Source organism: Oxyura jamaicensis, chromosome 1 (genome assembly GCF_011077185.1).
Source record: "Oxyura jamaicensis isolate SHBP4307 breed ruddy duck chromosome 1, BPBGC_Ojam_1.0, whole genome shotgun sequence".
NCBI classification, from domain to species: Eukaryota; Metazoa; Chordata; class Aves; order Anseriformes; family Anatidae; genus Oxyura; species Oxyura jamaicensis.
The window spans coordinates 172,815,073-172,831,958 of record NC_048893.1 but is presented as its reverse complement, the minus strand read 5'-3'; the positions used below and the strand labels follow the sequence as shown (position 1 = coordinate 172,831,958).

The 16,886-nt window shown below is 46.1% G+C and overlaps 1 protein-coding gene and 1 long non-coding RNA gene across 2 annotated transcripts in view; one reads left to right on the top strand and one right to left on the bottom strand.

Moving 5' to 3' along the window:
- ELF1 (E74 like ETS transcription factor 1) overlaps positions 1-16,886 on the top strand; it is an 87,555-nt gene that overhangs the window by 35,933 nt on the left and 34,736 nt on the right. Inside the window, exon 3 of the mRNA XM_035322025.1 lies at positions 13,475-13,784. Coding sequence (XP_035177916.1) covers positions 13,713-13,784 — 72 coding nt within the window. The 5' untranslated portion in view covers positions 13,475-13,712. The remainder of the gene's footprint in view (positions 1-13,474; positions 13,785-16,886) is intronic.
- On the bottom strand, positions 4,465-16,215 carry LOC118164528. The gene is made up of 3 exons (XR_004749527.1): positions 16,197-16,215; positions 7,372-7,376; positions 4,465-4,643 (listed from the first exon to the last, which is right to left on the bottom strand). It is a non-coding gene; the product is annotated as an uncharacterized LOC118164528 (long non-coding RNA).

Genomic DNA, 16,886 nt, shown 5'->3' with positions numbered 1-16,886 from the left:
CGCAGCACAGGGACACACGCAACAGCCGTTCCCTGTTTAGTTCTGCAAAAGAGTCAGGAACTTGAGTGATGAAATGAGGAAGAGGTGAGGCTTGAATTTCTCTCCACCTGCATTGCGGGGGCTCTGAAACTTTCCAAAATACCCAGATTTTGTAGGTCTTTTCACGCCACGCTTGTAAATTTCTGCATCTAGTTCATTAGCACTGAATTCCCATGTCTCCTCAGAGCAGGTGTGTGCTCATACGAGAGTGACTTGGGCTTCAGAGCAAACATTTCCCCAGACGTTACGAAATACTGACCTGTCCAGACGCTGCCTTCCCTGGAGGGACCTTTGCAGACCCCGCTCCTTTTCCACATAAATCTTTGGAGAAATCTTTTTGCTTTCATTATATTAATCTTGTTGGACTTTGACTCACGTTTTGTCGCTGTTTGAAACCCCATGGTGGGAATTGTTAGTCTAGCAACAAGCCAGGAGAGAATTTATATTCTCTTAATAGCTAAATTCACCTCTCTGAAATTCCCCAGACAAATAGTCTCCCTTCCTAATCCCACCCTATCCAACCAAATACTTGAGAACATAAAACGTAAGCCACGCTGATCTATAAGAAGAAAACTTCTCAAATGGCCTGAGAATATTAGTTTCTCTCTTATCCTACGTAGTTGCATAGCTAATCTAGTTTTATTTACTGTAATCATCATGAAGCACGTGAGTTTTCGGAGTAATATGAGTGGATACAGGGCATTTTAGAGTATATTAAAAATCGGCAGTTTGAAAAGTATTATTTAATATAATTATGGGTTGAGTGAACGTTCTCCCCTGCTATAACTGTGTAAGCACTCTCTTACCTTGCATAGGTTTTAAAGGCGTGATTTTTCGATGCAGTATTTTGCATCTGGTGCTTTATCTAATGTTTTTTTCTGCGGATGTCTCAGTGAATCAGATCTGCCACGTGTTACGTCCTGGCTAGATGTTCAGAAATGCCTGTACTCTTCGTCTTGTTAATGCTCCTTCTCCCTCTGCTCCAATTTAGACAGCCCGTTTGATCTAACCCAGCAGCAGCTTTTGGGAAACAGCGATGCTGAACGAGTAGGTTATCTTGGAAAACAGCACAGGTGTTGGGTGAACGTCTGGCGTAGCAAGCACCTGGAAGCTGGACACCTTGTTAAAAACTGGCTGACATGCGACAAACGCGTGGGAGTGGGAAATGAGAGAAGCATAGGAGTGTTTGCCTCTGAAAACAGTCTTCTTAACAAAGTAGATCAAGAGAGCTAATGTTGAAGACGCTAATAGGGGAAAGAAGGAAGGATTATGGTGAAGACGCAGTGAAGGAGATAAAAGCCAAACCTACAGTTTCTGCAGCAATCAGGAGGAAGTCTCAGGAAGTTTTAGAGGCAAGGTAATTCTGGTCCTTTTTCTGGGTACAGCAGTGAAAGGTGTATTCGGTGTGGCTCAGTTGGATGGGATTATCTGGCTAACCTGCACACAGAGTGCTTTGTGCGTGCCGTGCGGCTCCACGCCCATACGTAGCTGGCTGTCTAGTAACAAGGTGGTTTGTGTACCAAACAAGTTACAGCGAGAGCCTGGGGTTTTTGTTTTGTTTTTGGAGTCCCTCTGGCTATGTTATGCTCACTCTTTCTAACCAAGGCCTCATCTCTCCCTCATTTTCAGTGTGCACTGGTGCTTTTTCATAGCTGTTTCCAATTTCAGGTTCAGTTTTAAACTAACGTTTTGAGAGCATTCTTGGAGTTCAGAGCAAACTGCTTGGCAGGTGACTTTGCTCCCTTTCCCACATACTCTGGGAGAGTTTACTAATCGTGTTTACTTGAGCATATCTGGAGTATTTTCTTTCTTCTTGCCTTTTTCCGTGGTGAGCTGTGGCCAGGAACGCAAGTACAGGTTACCCATGCAGAAAGCACGTACGAGTCAGGGCCGTGACTCATTGTGCTCAGGAAAAACGTACAGTTTCAGCCTCCTAACCCAAATGCCTCTGAGCCCTTCAGCCTGGGAGTTTAAAAGCTCAGCTCCCTCATTTTATCATTTTCACTCCTTTTAAATACAATTTTTTAGGCTTGTCACTGATACGAGTTGGGGCTATTGTGATCCGAGAATATGGCAAATGAGAAATCAGGTGGAAGAGTTAATCTTACAAAGCAGTAACAGGCCTGATGCCTTGATTTAGGAGACTGGCGTGAAACATCTGCTTCGTTTTGGTATCCCGTTTGAAAGAACGTAACAGTCACAGCTTAAAAGAACACTTCTTAATGAATGCTTAATGAGTTAAAGTAAGCGATTAAGCAAAAATGAAGCTGAATGCACTCACGCTCAAAAAAAGCAGTTACATTAGAAAAGATAAACTGGAGGAAAAAAAAAAAAGTGTGTGGGGGGAAACATGCTTGCCTGACCTGGAGGTTGCTGGGAGGGTATTCATGGAGTCTGACTGAAATCTCTTACTTCCCTGTTTACAGCTGTCTCTTATCACTTTACCTGACTGTAGGTATGGTTTAGTACTTTGCACCTCTTCTTACGTTACTTTTCATTCCTGTTTCTACAGGCTTTTTTGAATCAAGTATTTCTACTTGTGGAATGGTAGGAGGTGTTGACAGGCACTCTTGGGTGTTGTTTTTTGTTTGGTTTGGTTTGCCTTTTTTATTGTGAATCTATATGGAAGCTTAGCGTAAACAGCAGTTTTGTGATTTTGGCAAAGTAGGATGTTTGGCTAATTTTCTGAGAGATTTGTTGACTGAGATGTGTCGTCCTTGTCCCAACCTCGTAACTCCCTGCTAATAACAGTGTTGGATTCTCTAAACCCTTACCGATAAAACCATCACGGTACTACTTGTGTCATTTCACTCACCAAACTCTTTCGGAAGGATCTTATCTGAAGAATTAATGCCAATGGTTGTGGCTGAAGGAGTGACAACATGGACATACAGGGGTGTACAGAGAAGCTCTGCTGTACCTGACTGCAGCCTGGAGAAAGCAGATCACCTCTTGCTTTGTGCAAGGAACTTCACCCGTGAATTCCTGTGGTATAATCGCCGTAAATGCATGTCAGAGTGCTTTGTGTATTGTTTAGTACAGTTAAGCGAGGATCCGTGTGACAAATAGATTAAAAAGCTTCATACACAGTTTGCAACAATGTGTTTCAACGGATAAGTTCTAAAATCTGATGTTTCTATCTGTGTTTTACCCATGTGTCATAGTTAACCACAATGCTCACTTAAACCTAAGTGTAAGTGCTCTTCTAAATCTGGAGCCAGAATCTCCAAAAGACTGAAACGCTCATTTAAGAACTTGCTAAGAAAGGAGCTTATGGTAAGTGTTGGTCGTGCTGCTTTGGGATCTGTGCTCTGCCATCTATCAGCACAAGATCTGCTAGACTTTTGGTTTGTTTTCCTTTTGGTTGGGTCTGTGAGCCTTGTCTGAAGGGTTAAAAAGTTACTTAAGTAAAGATTTAGGTTAAACAAACGAGCAAATAATGCTCTGCTTGAGCATTTCATTCACTCTCGCTGGTGTAGTGGAGGTGGCAGGAGCGTTACCCTACGTTGTTTGCTTTAGTGAAACGGGCTGCGTGTCCCAGCATGGAAGCTGTGTGGTGTTCGTATACAAAAGCAGAGGTACCTGTCATACAAGAATACATTAAACAAAACAAAACTAAACCCTCTGAAGCCTCAGCACCACTGCTGATGCTCACAGGGATGGCCAAGCATCTTGCATGAATGCTGAGCCGTGCTGTGGAGAAATTGCTGCTGCCTTTTTTTCACATTGTGTGGTTTTAACACGCTGCCTTGAGCGTCTAGACTGCAGACCCTACACCGTGGCAATGGGATTAGCAGCACACGCTCCAGAAAGAGAAGATGGACTGGAAGTCCTCCTGGAGAAGGTGCAGGAGCTGAGCCCAGAGCAGCACCACGTCCTCATTGGGAAGCCCGCAGTGGTGGAAGAGCCGCGAGCTGGCAGCGCGTCTGCCAGCACCCTGCCCGTCACGTGCTGGAAAAGTGTTCGCCTGCCTCCTGCTCCAGCAGCAGGGGCTGCAGGCAGAGGAGGAATTAGTGTAATTAGATTATCTCGAGCCCAGAACAAGTCATTTGGGGTTTCTGCGAGGGATGTTTCCTGAGGTGGTGGGAACTATTAAAGTAAGTAGCAAGTGCTTGCGGGCCGTGGCTCTTGGTTGAGGGGGCATAAATCTCCTTGCTGCTTGCTTTCTGAGCTTTTCAGAGCTTCCGCTCTCAGAGCAGCCTGCCTGTTTCATAAAGTCCATAAAACAAAATCTAACACCGTCCCCTAGCTGTCCGGTAAGAAGGAAAAATGCCTCCTCTGATGCAAATATTGTTTTACACGACACATTTGAGAATAAAGGCTGCTCTATTCGTCAGCAGGGGTTAACCGCTGAGGGCAGCAGGTACAGGCAGACTTAGGTATGTGATCTGTTTGACTGTTTTGCAAGGTGCTGTAAATGTTGGCTCCCTGTAACCTGATAGCAGGGTAGGACAGGCGAGCTTAATGAAGGAAAATAGACAGCAATGTAAAAGAACTGGAAATTCAAGTCTAGCTGACTAATAACAGCCCGCTCCAGAGGGTTTTGGACTGTTGATACTGCTGACAGCTGACAGCAAGCGAGAGGCAAACGGCAGAAATACTGCCTAATGCACTCTGCATTCAGACAGATTCTTTAGAGGTGCTGCAGAGGTAAGAATATTTACCTTTCTGAACCCGGGCAGGTCTGCTGGGTGCAGCCGTGACCGGACCCAGCACTGACACGAGTGAAATGCCACGCTGGGGCTTGGAAGTGCTCAGGGAAGGGGAGGCTTCAGCGAGTTCTGCCTGGGTTAGTTTGTGCCTCTTGTTCAATGGTTTCAATTAATTAAATCGAATTTAGATATCTGAAACGGATTCTGAAGAAGATTTCTCCAGTGCTCAAAACATAGAGAAGTGAATCTCAGAGCACTCCTATGGCGTTTTGGGATTATTTAAATATTTTGTTTGTTGTGCCTGGCTGCCCAACTTGGAATAGTTGAAAAGAAACAAACTGGAAAAAACAGAAGCCACAAAATGCTAGAAATCTCTGTTGAAAAAGTTAGAACAGGGATGGTCCCCGAGCCTGGTCCCGACATCTTCTGCAGGACACTGAAGAAGCCCAGTGAGAGTTTCAGTGATGGATCTGCAGTTACCAGTGCTTGACTGCAAAAGGCCAGCTGGAATAAGAAACTTCTGACTTGCAGCTCATCTCTGCTGTCCTTTTGTCAGTTTCCCCCCCTTTAATATATATACATTTTGTGTGCACTTATATTGCAGTTTTTCAAAAAAAGTCTACATCTGTGGCTTGCTGAAAAAGGATTGTTTTTTTAAATCAGACTGGACTCTTTCCTCCAGGTGATCTGAAAACGACGACTGCATTATACTCATTTGCAGAGAAAGTACTTTTCAGAGGCCGGCTGACAGCTTTATGTCAGTATTTGGTACGGGCTGGCAACTGGTAATTTGTGAAGCTCGGCACCCAGCCAAAGCAATTAGCTTTAGTTTCCCCCGATCTCTTCCTCCCACCGCCACCTCTTTATTCTCCTGCGTGCCTGCGTTAATCAGAGCAGCGCAGTCTCTTGGGGTCAAGCGGCTCTTCTCTCCTACACGCCCTCTGACAAGTTTTCCTCATATCCTGGTTTAGCTGTCTCGGAGCTCAGCCCTTCGACTGTCTCTGTACCGAGCCGCTTTCCTTTTCACAATCAGTGAGATTTCACTTACCTGAAGCTCTCATTACGGTCGCTTCAGGATCGTGGTCTTAACACTCCTTAAAAGATGCTGTGAAGTGCCAGAAACCGCCCAAGAGTGCCTTTGAAAGCATTTGTTCGGCGTCACAGGACTAATTCTCTTGGTTTACGGGAATTTCTGATCCAGATTTGGGGTTTTATCGTTTTACAGTTTTCTCTATCCTTTTAAAACCCCTTTTTGAGATTTTGTGCAATACGAAAACTGGTAAGAAATCCTCTAATGTTGTTTATTAATATTGGTAAGTTGGTTATGGTGTGGTGACACAGAAACAGTCCTGTCTCTGCAGGTTTCCTATCGGATAAAATAACCTGTGTTAATTTGGATGTTACAGGAGAGGAAGTAATTAGAGATCTTTTGTCTTCCTTTGTCTCCGTGGTTAGGATCACTTGCCTCGCGATGAGCTGCACCGGGCAGATGCTTGTGATGCTGTCTCAAACTTGCAGTCCATCTATTCTGGTTTTGGAGCGTTTGATTTTCATTTTGTTTCTCCTCACGGGGAAGATGTGAACCCAGAAGTGACGGTTACAACGAAAAAAAGTACTGCTTGTAGAGCTGCGTGGTGGAAATCTGCATTACTGGAAGTTAGCCTCATCTCGTGACTGGTCTTTTTCATTTGGTTCACAACGAAATCCTTAGGGAATGCAACTGATCTGTTCTAATTAAATCGATCCGTTTTTATCATTTTACTAAGCTTTTGACTCCTGTCAGGTCTGTCGGAAGACGTTTGACCTGGTACACCTAGACAGCTACGTTTTTCATTGCTTTCCTTTCATCTGTTGAAACCGCGTTCTTTCTCGACTTAACTGCATGTCTCCTTGTTCTCGTTTTATCGAGTGGGAAATACCAGCTCCTAATTTTTTTCTGCTCTTTACCAATAGTGATTAATTGGCTAGAAAGGCAGGATCCAAGCGATGCCAAGTTCTGGTCCCCAGCCTCTGCATTTACTGGAGATTGCCACGCAGGTTTTGCATCAGCCGAAAGAGAAGCAGACCTTTGCTATGAACGTGACTGTCTTAAACAGGCTCTTGGATCCACGTTACAGCGTCACGCTTCTGAAAGCGTTCGTCGTAGCACAAGAACCTGATGTTTGGGAGGATAAGAGACCGTGAGATAGCCCCTCGTGGAGAAGTTCTTAGAAAGACCGGCACTCGTACCGGCAGTGGCCAGGAAGTGCAGTGCCACAGCGCGTTTGTGGCCAACATTTTTCAAGTGCTGAAGGCCTGATGTGCACATACCCTTCTCCCCTTCATGGCAGGAATTACGTGCAGATATCAGCCTTTGCAAGAGTGACCTGTCGGTGCTTCTCTGCACCAACGGGAAGGTCTGGGGGGTTTCATTTTTCACCCCATCATTTGGGGAGGAAGGGGAGGGTGGTGTTGTGATGTCTCTTCTCCCTAAGCTTCTCATTGCATCACGCACCCGACCTGAGATTCAGTTATTTTCTTACCAGGAGGATAAGGAAGGGGGATGAGAGAAGGTTTGGACCCTTGCTTTCCCCTGGGGTGCCTGAGCTCCCTTGCCTTAGGGTGACTTACAGCTGACTTCTCCTGTTAAGTCCCCTTCTGCTTTTTAAAAGCAAACTTTTTGTGGAGAAGCAACAAAAACCTCAGCTTGTTTGCCCGATCAGACAGGGGGAGGCTCAGCCAGAGATACTTTAGCAGATACAAAGCAGATACTTTATTCAGAGCTCGAGAGCTGCAGCAGTAGAGCTGGGGAGAGCCTTCCTCACCTCAATATCTTACAACTTGCTGTTTGGGATCGACCCCTCTAAAGTAGATTGATTTTGGTGGCTGCAGCATGCATCGATCATTTCCACCGTGCTCTGTGTCCACACACCCACGCGGATTTGGGGTTACCTTTTCACCTGGAGCACGAGGATCCAGATGAAGCACAACTTAAAACTTGCCAGCACTATTCTGCTGTGGTGCTTGTGTGGAGGGCTGGTGCACAGCAGCTGTGTTACATAAACGTGCTGAATAAATGGGACTTGGTGTTACAAGTATCAGGGATCAGGGGTTATAGGAAAAGGAAGGTTTTTGGGGTGGGGGAGTCCGTAAACAATGCTGACGTTGTCACTGTTAACAGTCCGGAAAGGAATCTCGCCTTGTGTTAAATGGTCAGCCTACAGAGGGTGTTGACAAAGGAAAAGAAATTAAAAAAAAATGATGCTCATTGAAAATGTGATGAGTTTATGACAGCATAGAAGAACTTGAAGCATTTGTGCTTTTTGCCCTCTGTGGAGTAAAGTCGGCTTTTATTTGACATTTAGGGAAGGGGGAGTTGTTTCACTTCCCCCATGTTGACTGAATTGTGCGCCAACTTTTGTTTTTCTATTTTTATGATTTATTATGTTTAACAGATGAGCCCTCTTACTCAGTGCCCTCCCTGCTGTATGTGTACCGGGAGCCCGTGGTGACACAGGCTGCTTTCCAGCCTGGCTGCAGAACAGGCATTTATTGATAGCAGAGATTCCTTTGTCCAGGCTCAGCAAAGGTCACCCTGTTGGCTTTTATTATGTCAGCTGCTTTTTGCCCAGCTTCCCCTAGGCAGTGTGGGTGCTTTCGGAAGATCTCAGAATGTTCCTGAAGTTGTTTCTTTCCTTCCTCCCTGATAGCCTCACCGTGTTGTTTTCCTGTCTTCTTTGGGTTGTGTGAGCACTTGAAGTATTGTGCCTTCAGAAACGTCTCATGCCATGTAACAGATATTAACTCGTTCTTCCTCCTTGTCGTTTTGCTGGCTACAGATGCTCGAGGTCTAAGAGCAGGATTCAGAGCTCCTGTTCTGTGCCATTTGTTGGTGCTACTGCCCAGGGATAGCCAACCCGTGAAGGATGCCCCAGTGCATGGTGTTGCTAGCAGTTGTGCTCGGCGTGGATAAAGAAGGCCATCAGGGATCGGGACTTGTGTTATGAAAATAGCAAAATCATTTGGCTTGCTTTCCTTTTTATGAAAAGCAGACTTGGTGACCTGTTGCTTGTGTAGTACCTTAAGAAGGTGCGATCCTACAAGGAGTGGACGGGCTCTGGCTTGATCCGTCCTTAACCTCCAGTGGCAGAAAGGAATTAGTGCAGGGAGCACCCAGGTGCCTGACCTCACCCCGAGGGTGTTCAGTCCAAAATCTCCAGGTGAGATACCTTTATTCTTCCCCTTCACTGACTGCTGTCTTCCTCCTGCACCCAACGTGTTGTTGAGGAAGGGCTCCGGCTTTGCATTTCTGGTAAATCCCAGCAGTGACACTTCTGGGCTAGAGCTGATGCTGAAGACTGAAATTCACTGGGGAGTTTTAATCGTAAGGTGCCTGTCATTGCTGTACAAGTAGAGCTGTCTGAGCGAGGCAGGATTCAAATCCCCATTTGATCAAGCAGCTAAGCTTATTCTTAATTCCGATGTGTGAACCATGTGCCTCATTGCGCTAAAAGAGCAGAGCGGGGTGATGACAGTCATCTTTAGTAACCCTAGGTGGGACGGGATCTGGCCAGCGTCTTGCTGGAGGTGCTCTTAGCACCAAGACGTGAGCCTTCTGGGCTTATACCTGAGCTGCTTCTGCAAACGTTTGGGTTTGTTCCCGGCAGTTTGATGCCTCTACCTCTCCAGTGTGACACCGCCTTATTTGAGCGCTCTGCCTTGTACTCGAGTGCTAAGGCAGCAAGGGTTGTGCCTGCTGATGTTGTCAGGAGTTGGAGGAGAATTGGCAGATTTGTTATCTGCACGTCGGAGCCTAGCTGCAGGCTAGGGAGCGCTGCCTTTAGCGGCAGGGCAACTTTATCCCAGGGACCAAAAATGCCTTTCGGGAGGCATTTCCTACCGGCTTGGCTGAACTGGCCCAAGAGCGACAGGGTGAAGTGCAGGGTATGCGTGGGGAGGAGTGGTTGGGAAAGCTCTTGTGATGCCTGGCCCAGGGCATCTTCTGGGATGTTGGAGAAGGAACGTAAGGGTTAAAGCATCTGAATGTGCTTTTGGACAGCCTGATCGAGGAGGTGGTTTCGAGATGTTGTAATCTGTAGAGGAGGGGAATTTTCAGAGGGATTGAGATCATTTGTCCATGTGTTCAGTTTTAAGGATTAAGGAAAAGACATTTATAGATTTAAGGTGTTTATTGGTATCTCTGTGTCTTAACATTGCTTTAATATCATAAGTTCCCGTAACAAAAAGTTAGTAAAAGCAAGCATTTATTCAGTGGTTCTGAAAACTTGATGTGAATGTTATGGTGATGTATGCTGGGTCCCCTTTCTCCCAGGACTAATTGTATGTAGAGCTTGTTTTGCTCGCGAATACAATGTATACATTTTGTGCTGTTCGCAGATAACTTACTGGCTGTTCACAGAGGTACCTCAAATCCGACGGGGAGATGAGTGGTATTGTAGAGCCAACACAACAGCTGTGTTTGTGTTAGCCTATAGGCATCAGGATCCTGTGATGCTTGGAATAATGAAAGCACAGTTTATAAAAATAGCTATGGAGGAAAATATAGCTGGTTCAGAACGGTGCTGCCTTCTGTGAAAAGCTGCTGCTGCTCGGGATATGGCAGAGAAAGCGGTGCGGGATACGGGGAAGTTCTCTGCATGATTTTCCCCTGCCGGCATTTCCAGGTAGATCGGCTGTTACTGCTTATTTGCAGGAATCGGACGTTTCCCATAGACAATAATAGTTTGAGTGTCTCTATGTAGCCGTAGGGTTAGATGTTCAAGCCCTGTGAAGCCTCTTCACAGCGTTGTCTGTCACTGTGGTCCTAACCTTGTGGTTACGTGGCTCTTCAAGGACAGAGGGGCCGTTTGGCTCTGCTCAGAGGTGCCGCGGCGCTTTCTGTCTTGGGGTGCTGGTGGGCTACGAGCACTCTGCTCCAGCACCTTACTGCACCGGATCACAGTGCGGAAAATTCGTAAGATAGCATTTAAATACCTGCTCCTGCAAAGGTATCAGGTCATTAGGAGCTTCATGCTACTGTGAGGTGTAACAGTTCTAAGCAGTGCTTGAGTGGATCCTACAGGGATCGCATGCGTTGCACTGCCACAGTCAAATGATGGCACTTGATTTTGTGTTTAGGTTGTTGTTTGTTTGCTTTTTAAATAACAAGTGTGGAAAGATCTCTTTGTAGCTTTTAGTAGTTCTGCCGCCACAGCTTTTGAATCACATCTTTACTGTGCAGCGTGGCATTGCAGTACCTACTGTAAAATGTTACTGCTTTACAGAATCGTGACCTGGCTCTACGGAAGAATGCGCCAGTTGCCAATGAACACAGGGAACTTCTAAAACCTGTCCTGTGGTGGTTGTACCTCCAGTTTTCCTTATGCCTTCCTAGACAGCCTGCATCTCTGCCAGGGTGTTCATCTGGATTTTATGTAGGTGCTGCTAACTGTTGTTGAACTAGAAAGTCACTGGGCTTCAAGCACCTGCATTCTCTGTTCATGCATGTGGCTTACAGGCACATAATGGAGATGGTTGTAAGCCCTTACCAAATTCTGGTTCTCCCAGGACAATTAGCTTAACCCTCATTCTGAAATAAGCCTCCATTGGGAGGCTGAGGAGGTTTTCCTATTTGCCCGGTGGTCCTCTGGAGCGAAAGCCCTCTTCAGATTATTGAGAGTGACTTCAGATACTACTGCTTCATCCTGTCAGAGAGTTATAGCTCATTTCTCAGCAGTAACCCAAATGGAAAGTGCACTTAAGTGAATTTCCATTCCTGTCCTCTCTTCTGGAAGAGTTGGGTATGTCCCTGCTGACATACACTGGTCAGTTTCAGTCGCAGCGTGCAGGAAATGTTAAGCTACGTAGCCCATGGCCGTATGGTTTGTTTTTAGGCCAGCACACAGACTGAGTATGAGACGGGACAAGCTGCTCCCTTTGTGCTCCCTTTTGTGTGCAGCCTTCCAGTGGCACTTCTGCCTTCCTAAAAGGAGAGGCCAAATAATTGTAGGGGATTCACCCCCAGGTGCAGTTGCGTGTAATGCTTTTGCTGCCACAGCCCTGCTGATGTACGGAGGACTGTTCAGGTCAGCCTGCAAAATGCAAAGGGCTGAGGTTGAACAATCGTGGTTTCCAAAGCACAGCCTTTCTCCTCAAGCCTCTAGCTCTCACTAATGCAAATACCCTCTAGTTAGGGTTGTGGCTACTTTAACAAACAGTTTAGCAGCTAATTAAAGCAAGCCTTGGAAGCCGGGAAGTTCTCCTGTCTGCGTAACTTTGGTTTTCCTGATTTCTTAGAAGGGTTGGATCCAGTGACTTAAATGAGGCTCCTTGAATGCGTTGTCATCACGGCTTAGGAATTTGGGAATACCACAATCTATATGGGAAAAACAGCTGCTGCGTTTCCTAGAGCGAGGGAGTACGGGCTCGTGACTCGGCCCTCCCTAATTAAACTGCCTGGCATCAGGGGAGGAAGATGCCCTTCGTTTCTTGAGTTTCAGACTGCTGCAAAAACAAGGTGAAGTTAACCTCTTGTACGCAGGCGGCTGTGATACGCCACAAACAGCCACCTCGCTCTAGGGCTGAAGTCACCAGAGGCTTTCCTCTGGGTCTCAGTTGGTCTCCGAGCGTGTCTCTCGAGGATGGGGACGTGCTAGACCTCTGCCACGTGTCCTCCTGTCGCAGCAGCCCGGCGTCGAAGCCAGTTCAAAGAACTTTGGTCAAAACGCAAGTCACCGCCCGTCTGCTTCCCTTTGAGACGTGCAGCTTTAAATTCGTAGGCACCAGCATGCTCCGTAGGTAGGATCCTAATTGTGCAGACACTGATGCTGTTCTTCCCTTGGAACGGTAGGGGTTTTACTGACATATTGATCATCTTAGCTGTATAAAAAGGTTATGTTTCGCGCTCATGTTTATTTCAGAAGCAGTACAACACATCTCTGTCCAAGCACAAGTTAACCACAGTCACCTCCAGCACTGATAAGTGAGTGAAAATGTGGGAGCCGTGAGCACGCGTCGCTCCAGCGGAGCTGTTTACATTCCCTACTTTGGGAGTCCTTTCTTTTTTCTTTGCTATTGTGCTGCGCCGTTTCTTTGCCTGCTCTAATTTGCCATGACGTGGTCAGTGCAGTTTCCTTCCGGCTGCTCGCAAGCCTGCGGTAGAGATAAGGCTACACTTACAGCGCGTTTTTAAAAAGAAGCTGAAGATCTGCCTCGTGTTCAGCTCAGGAACTCTCCGTATCGTACGAGGAATTTATGGACTTTTTATCCGTTGCGTGCTGTGGGAATCGAGATCGAGAGCACTTCGCTCGCAGAGTAACAGCCCTTCAAAGCTGGAACTGTAGGGCAGAAAGGTGATGTAGGCGAGATATCCTGCAGCTCAGTGGGTCAGTCTGGGCTTTGTGTTTTTGCTTTGAATGCACCTTAAAGACCAGAGCCATTAACGAATGCAAAAGCTGCGTGTATGAATCAGGCGAAAAGATGGAGTTTCTTTTTGGTAACTTTTGTGACTTTGTTGTCCTGGTGTTAGCCTGACGCTTTTAATATGAAGCACTTTGAAACTGGTGTCTTGCTTCCTGAAACAGTTTCCCTCTGCTTCCTGTAACAGTCCTGCTTTTTATGGGAATGAAAATTTGCATGTATTTATTAGTGGAAGCAACACCTCTGGAGATCCCAAGGTGTCTGACTTCCCCAGAGCTAGATAAAACATTTATAGTGAGGACCAGCCTTTTCCGTGGCTGCTGCTCTTTCATGTAGCAATCATTTCTTAATTATAACTTTTTTTTTTTTCCTTGTTCTCTCTGCAGAGATAAAAGGCTGCCCACGTGGGAAAACCACCCCAAGAAAGGATTTCCCTTGGTTTGTTTCCCTTTGAGAAGAGAAGGACCCGGGAACGCTGATGGTTAAGAAATACTAAAACTGACCCTTGGTTCGTTTCCCCATCCTGCCTCTCTGCCCCGCTGGACCTTGGTGACGGTCTCCATCCTTCGACATTTGGGAACGTTTTTCTTCTTATGTGGAGCTGAGACCTGGGAATGCGTTATTATGGCAGCAGTTGTACAGCAGAATGAGCTCGTGTTTGAATTCGCCAGCAACGTCATGGAGGATGAGCAGCAGGTACGCGACCGCGTAACAAATCCCATTCGTACAAGGGAAAACGTGAGGAAAAAATGCCACGTAAAACACAAAAAGCCAACGCTGAGGTCATTCTTGTTGCAGCAGATCTTTGTGCAGTTTCAAAAGCTTCCTGTTGCTTCCTATAACTTGCATGAGCCGAGCAGAAATGGGTTGAAATGTTGCAATTTCTGCTGTATTGCAGAGACCTCCTCTGAAAATGTTTTTCTTGTGTCACTGATTTGTGCCGGTAGAATCCATTCGTGATGCAAAATTCCTGAAATTCTGATATTTGGCTGTCACTTTCACTTTTCTAGTGTGCTAGGATAAAATCCAGAAAAAGTAAATGTGACACTACGGGTAACCAGAAGGAACAGAAGATGTCACCTCTCTACTTCTTACAGATCAGTTCCTAAATTGCTACGCGTATGTCTGCTATTCAGAACTAAGCTTCAAAATAATTTAAAAGGGTTTCTTTCACACTGAAGGGAAAATAACTTCTATCTTGTGGGACTCTCAGGTAGGTTTAGATGATCTGTACCACATCCTGTGAGTCCTGAGGCTTCAGCAAAGGATTCCTACTGTAAAAGTCAGGCAGCTCTTCTATAAGTGGTGGTTAATGGTAGGGTTTTGCATTTGTTATCAAGAAATTAGACTTCTCAGCTGTATGGAGAGACAGTTTTTAGTCTTAGAGATTATAAGACATCTTAGTCTTACGGAGAGGCAGCTGAGAAGTGCTGTTGCAAACTCTTCCTCCTTTTGTGAATGTGAAAAGTATTTGTTCTCCTCTGTTTCAAAAATACTGTTGGCTTCATAACCCTGTCCCTGGGTTTTCTCTGTGCCCTTTTTGGCTGGATCGGAGGCCTGTTTCTGCTGTCCGAGTCATACGATCATTTCAATGAACTGAGTGTTGTCTCTCTAAAGTGCTCAGTTTTGGGTGGAACTGGTAATGTAACTTCCTTCCCTGTATTTTTCCAGAGCTTGGGGATTTAGATATGGGAATTGCACAAACACGGTAGAAAACGAGCTGTATTTATTACCTCTGGTGTTTGTTGCTGGTTTTTCTTTACAAGCCAATGGGAGAGGGGAGGATCAAGAAGGGGAGGGCTGCTTCACTGTGATTTCTGGAAGGAGCAGGGCAAGCATACATGGCTTCGTTCATTTTAGCTATGCATTATGTCTCTTTGAATTTCTTCAGATGTTCACCTGAAGAACTTAGTACCCAGAGCACTCAACAGTAAAACCTCCCTAAGTGGAGCTTGCTGCAGCCCCAGACCAAACTTAACCTTGGCATGTGTCTCCTAACCCCAATAAATCCTCCTCAAGATTAAGCATAAGGAAAAAGGGTATCCTGGAGCATACTCTACAGGAGATGAAATCAAAGGTGTGGAAGGCCATAACAGAACATCCCTTGCTGCAAGCTCTGCTTAAATCAGGAGGTTGATGTAGGTCAGCTCTCACACGTTCGGGTGGCCAGCCAGATGGCTGCGTGAGGGTAGGTATTAAACACCGGTGGTGGAAAAGGAGCCTGGAGCAGGGAAAGGGCTCAGAAGCTGGAGCAAGGTTTAAGTCAGGTAAAGATATGTAATAGGACACTAACACAAAAAGATCGTGTGTGTCCCTGGTTGAAATGCTGCTTGCACCATAGGAGCTGTCAGTACAGGTATGGTGTCAGTACAGATGAAGGTTCCAACTTGGGACAGATTGCATTTAGGGATGGCATACCCCAGTGTGGGTACTTAGGAATTTGAGCTCTGGAAGTGCTCTGTGTTGATCAAAAGCATTTTTTTGAGCTTGATCAGAATGCAAAATGTGCCATCTTTATACCTAGGTGTCCATTAACTGATCCTTGGCTTTCTGGAGTTGAAAGAACTGTGATGCTTTCCTCCTCATCGAAGCTCTGCCTGGAGCCCTTCTGTGCCAAGAACTGTCAGGACACAGAACAGCTGTGGGGAGAGGTTCAGGGTCTAGATGGCAGCTACACTCTGTGTTTCGGGGAAGTCATAAATTCGTGGCCATCTATTTATTTTTGTTAAGTCTTGGTTAAACAGCCGTAAATTAGGAACAGCCCATTTGCAAATGTAAGCATTCAGCCACTGGCAGATGCCGGTGGGAGGGACTTGGTCGCATGGCCCCATGTGGACAGGAAAGGCTCTCTTTTATCAGCTCCATCCCTTTCAGTTTAGAAAATAAGGGTTATTTTCTTGGCGGCCTCATTTATAGCATTGTGCTTTTATGGTGGTGGGAAAGAAGTGGGGTGAAAATGTCTTCATAATTTTGAGAAGGGAACAAGTGGCTTGTCCTAATGCTCCTGATAAGCCAACTGGCTGTTGCTACGTGTCAAAGATCATGTTTAAAAAGAGGTTTTGTGGATTTTTGTTTTGTTTTGAGAGAGAGAGACCACACATGTAAAACTGTGCAGGAGCTCCTCTAGGCTTTGGCTGCATCGGGAACTGGCCTGGAGCTGCTTTGCTCCCCTTCTGCAGCTTCTTCTCTCAGTGCCTTTTCATTTAGCCCTCCGTTATCTGACAACTACTGTGGTACTTGATCTGACATTCTTGATTTAAAAAGCTGAATTAAAGCAACCACGGAGGCTGGATCCACGCTAGTAAGTTTTAAATGGTGCCAGGGACACACCAAATCATCTCACCCGTTAAACTGTTAGCCAGCATGACTGCTCTGTGCCGTCTAGCACTCCTCCACGTGGCTCTGAAAGATGCTCCTTAGGTTGGGCAGAGACTTCTGCAGCATCTTCTCCTGCCTTGGTTTGCTCTTCCACATTATCCAAAGTTCTGGAATACAAAGTCACCCCAGAAAAACCTGGTGGTGCCAGAGTCGAAAGCCACTGCCAAGGCCAAGCTCTACATTTCTGGCTCTTTCCATCTTCTGCAGGAAGTCCCCACTTAGCGGCTTGCAGCTTTATGAAGGCTCTCAGGCAATGGCTGTGAGATCCATGCTGAGGTGGTCTCCCCGAGAAAGCAAGCAGCATTTCTCTGCTTCCAAAATCCCGCTGTGAAGCTTGGTAATGTCTCAGGTCCTGGCCGTGGGAACGCCCGGAAAGTCAAGAAGCTGCTTCAGCTCTTGGCACAAGAGCTTCAGGGAGAG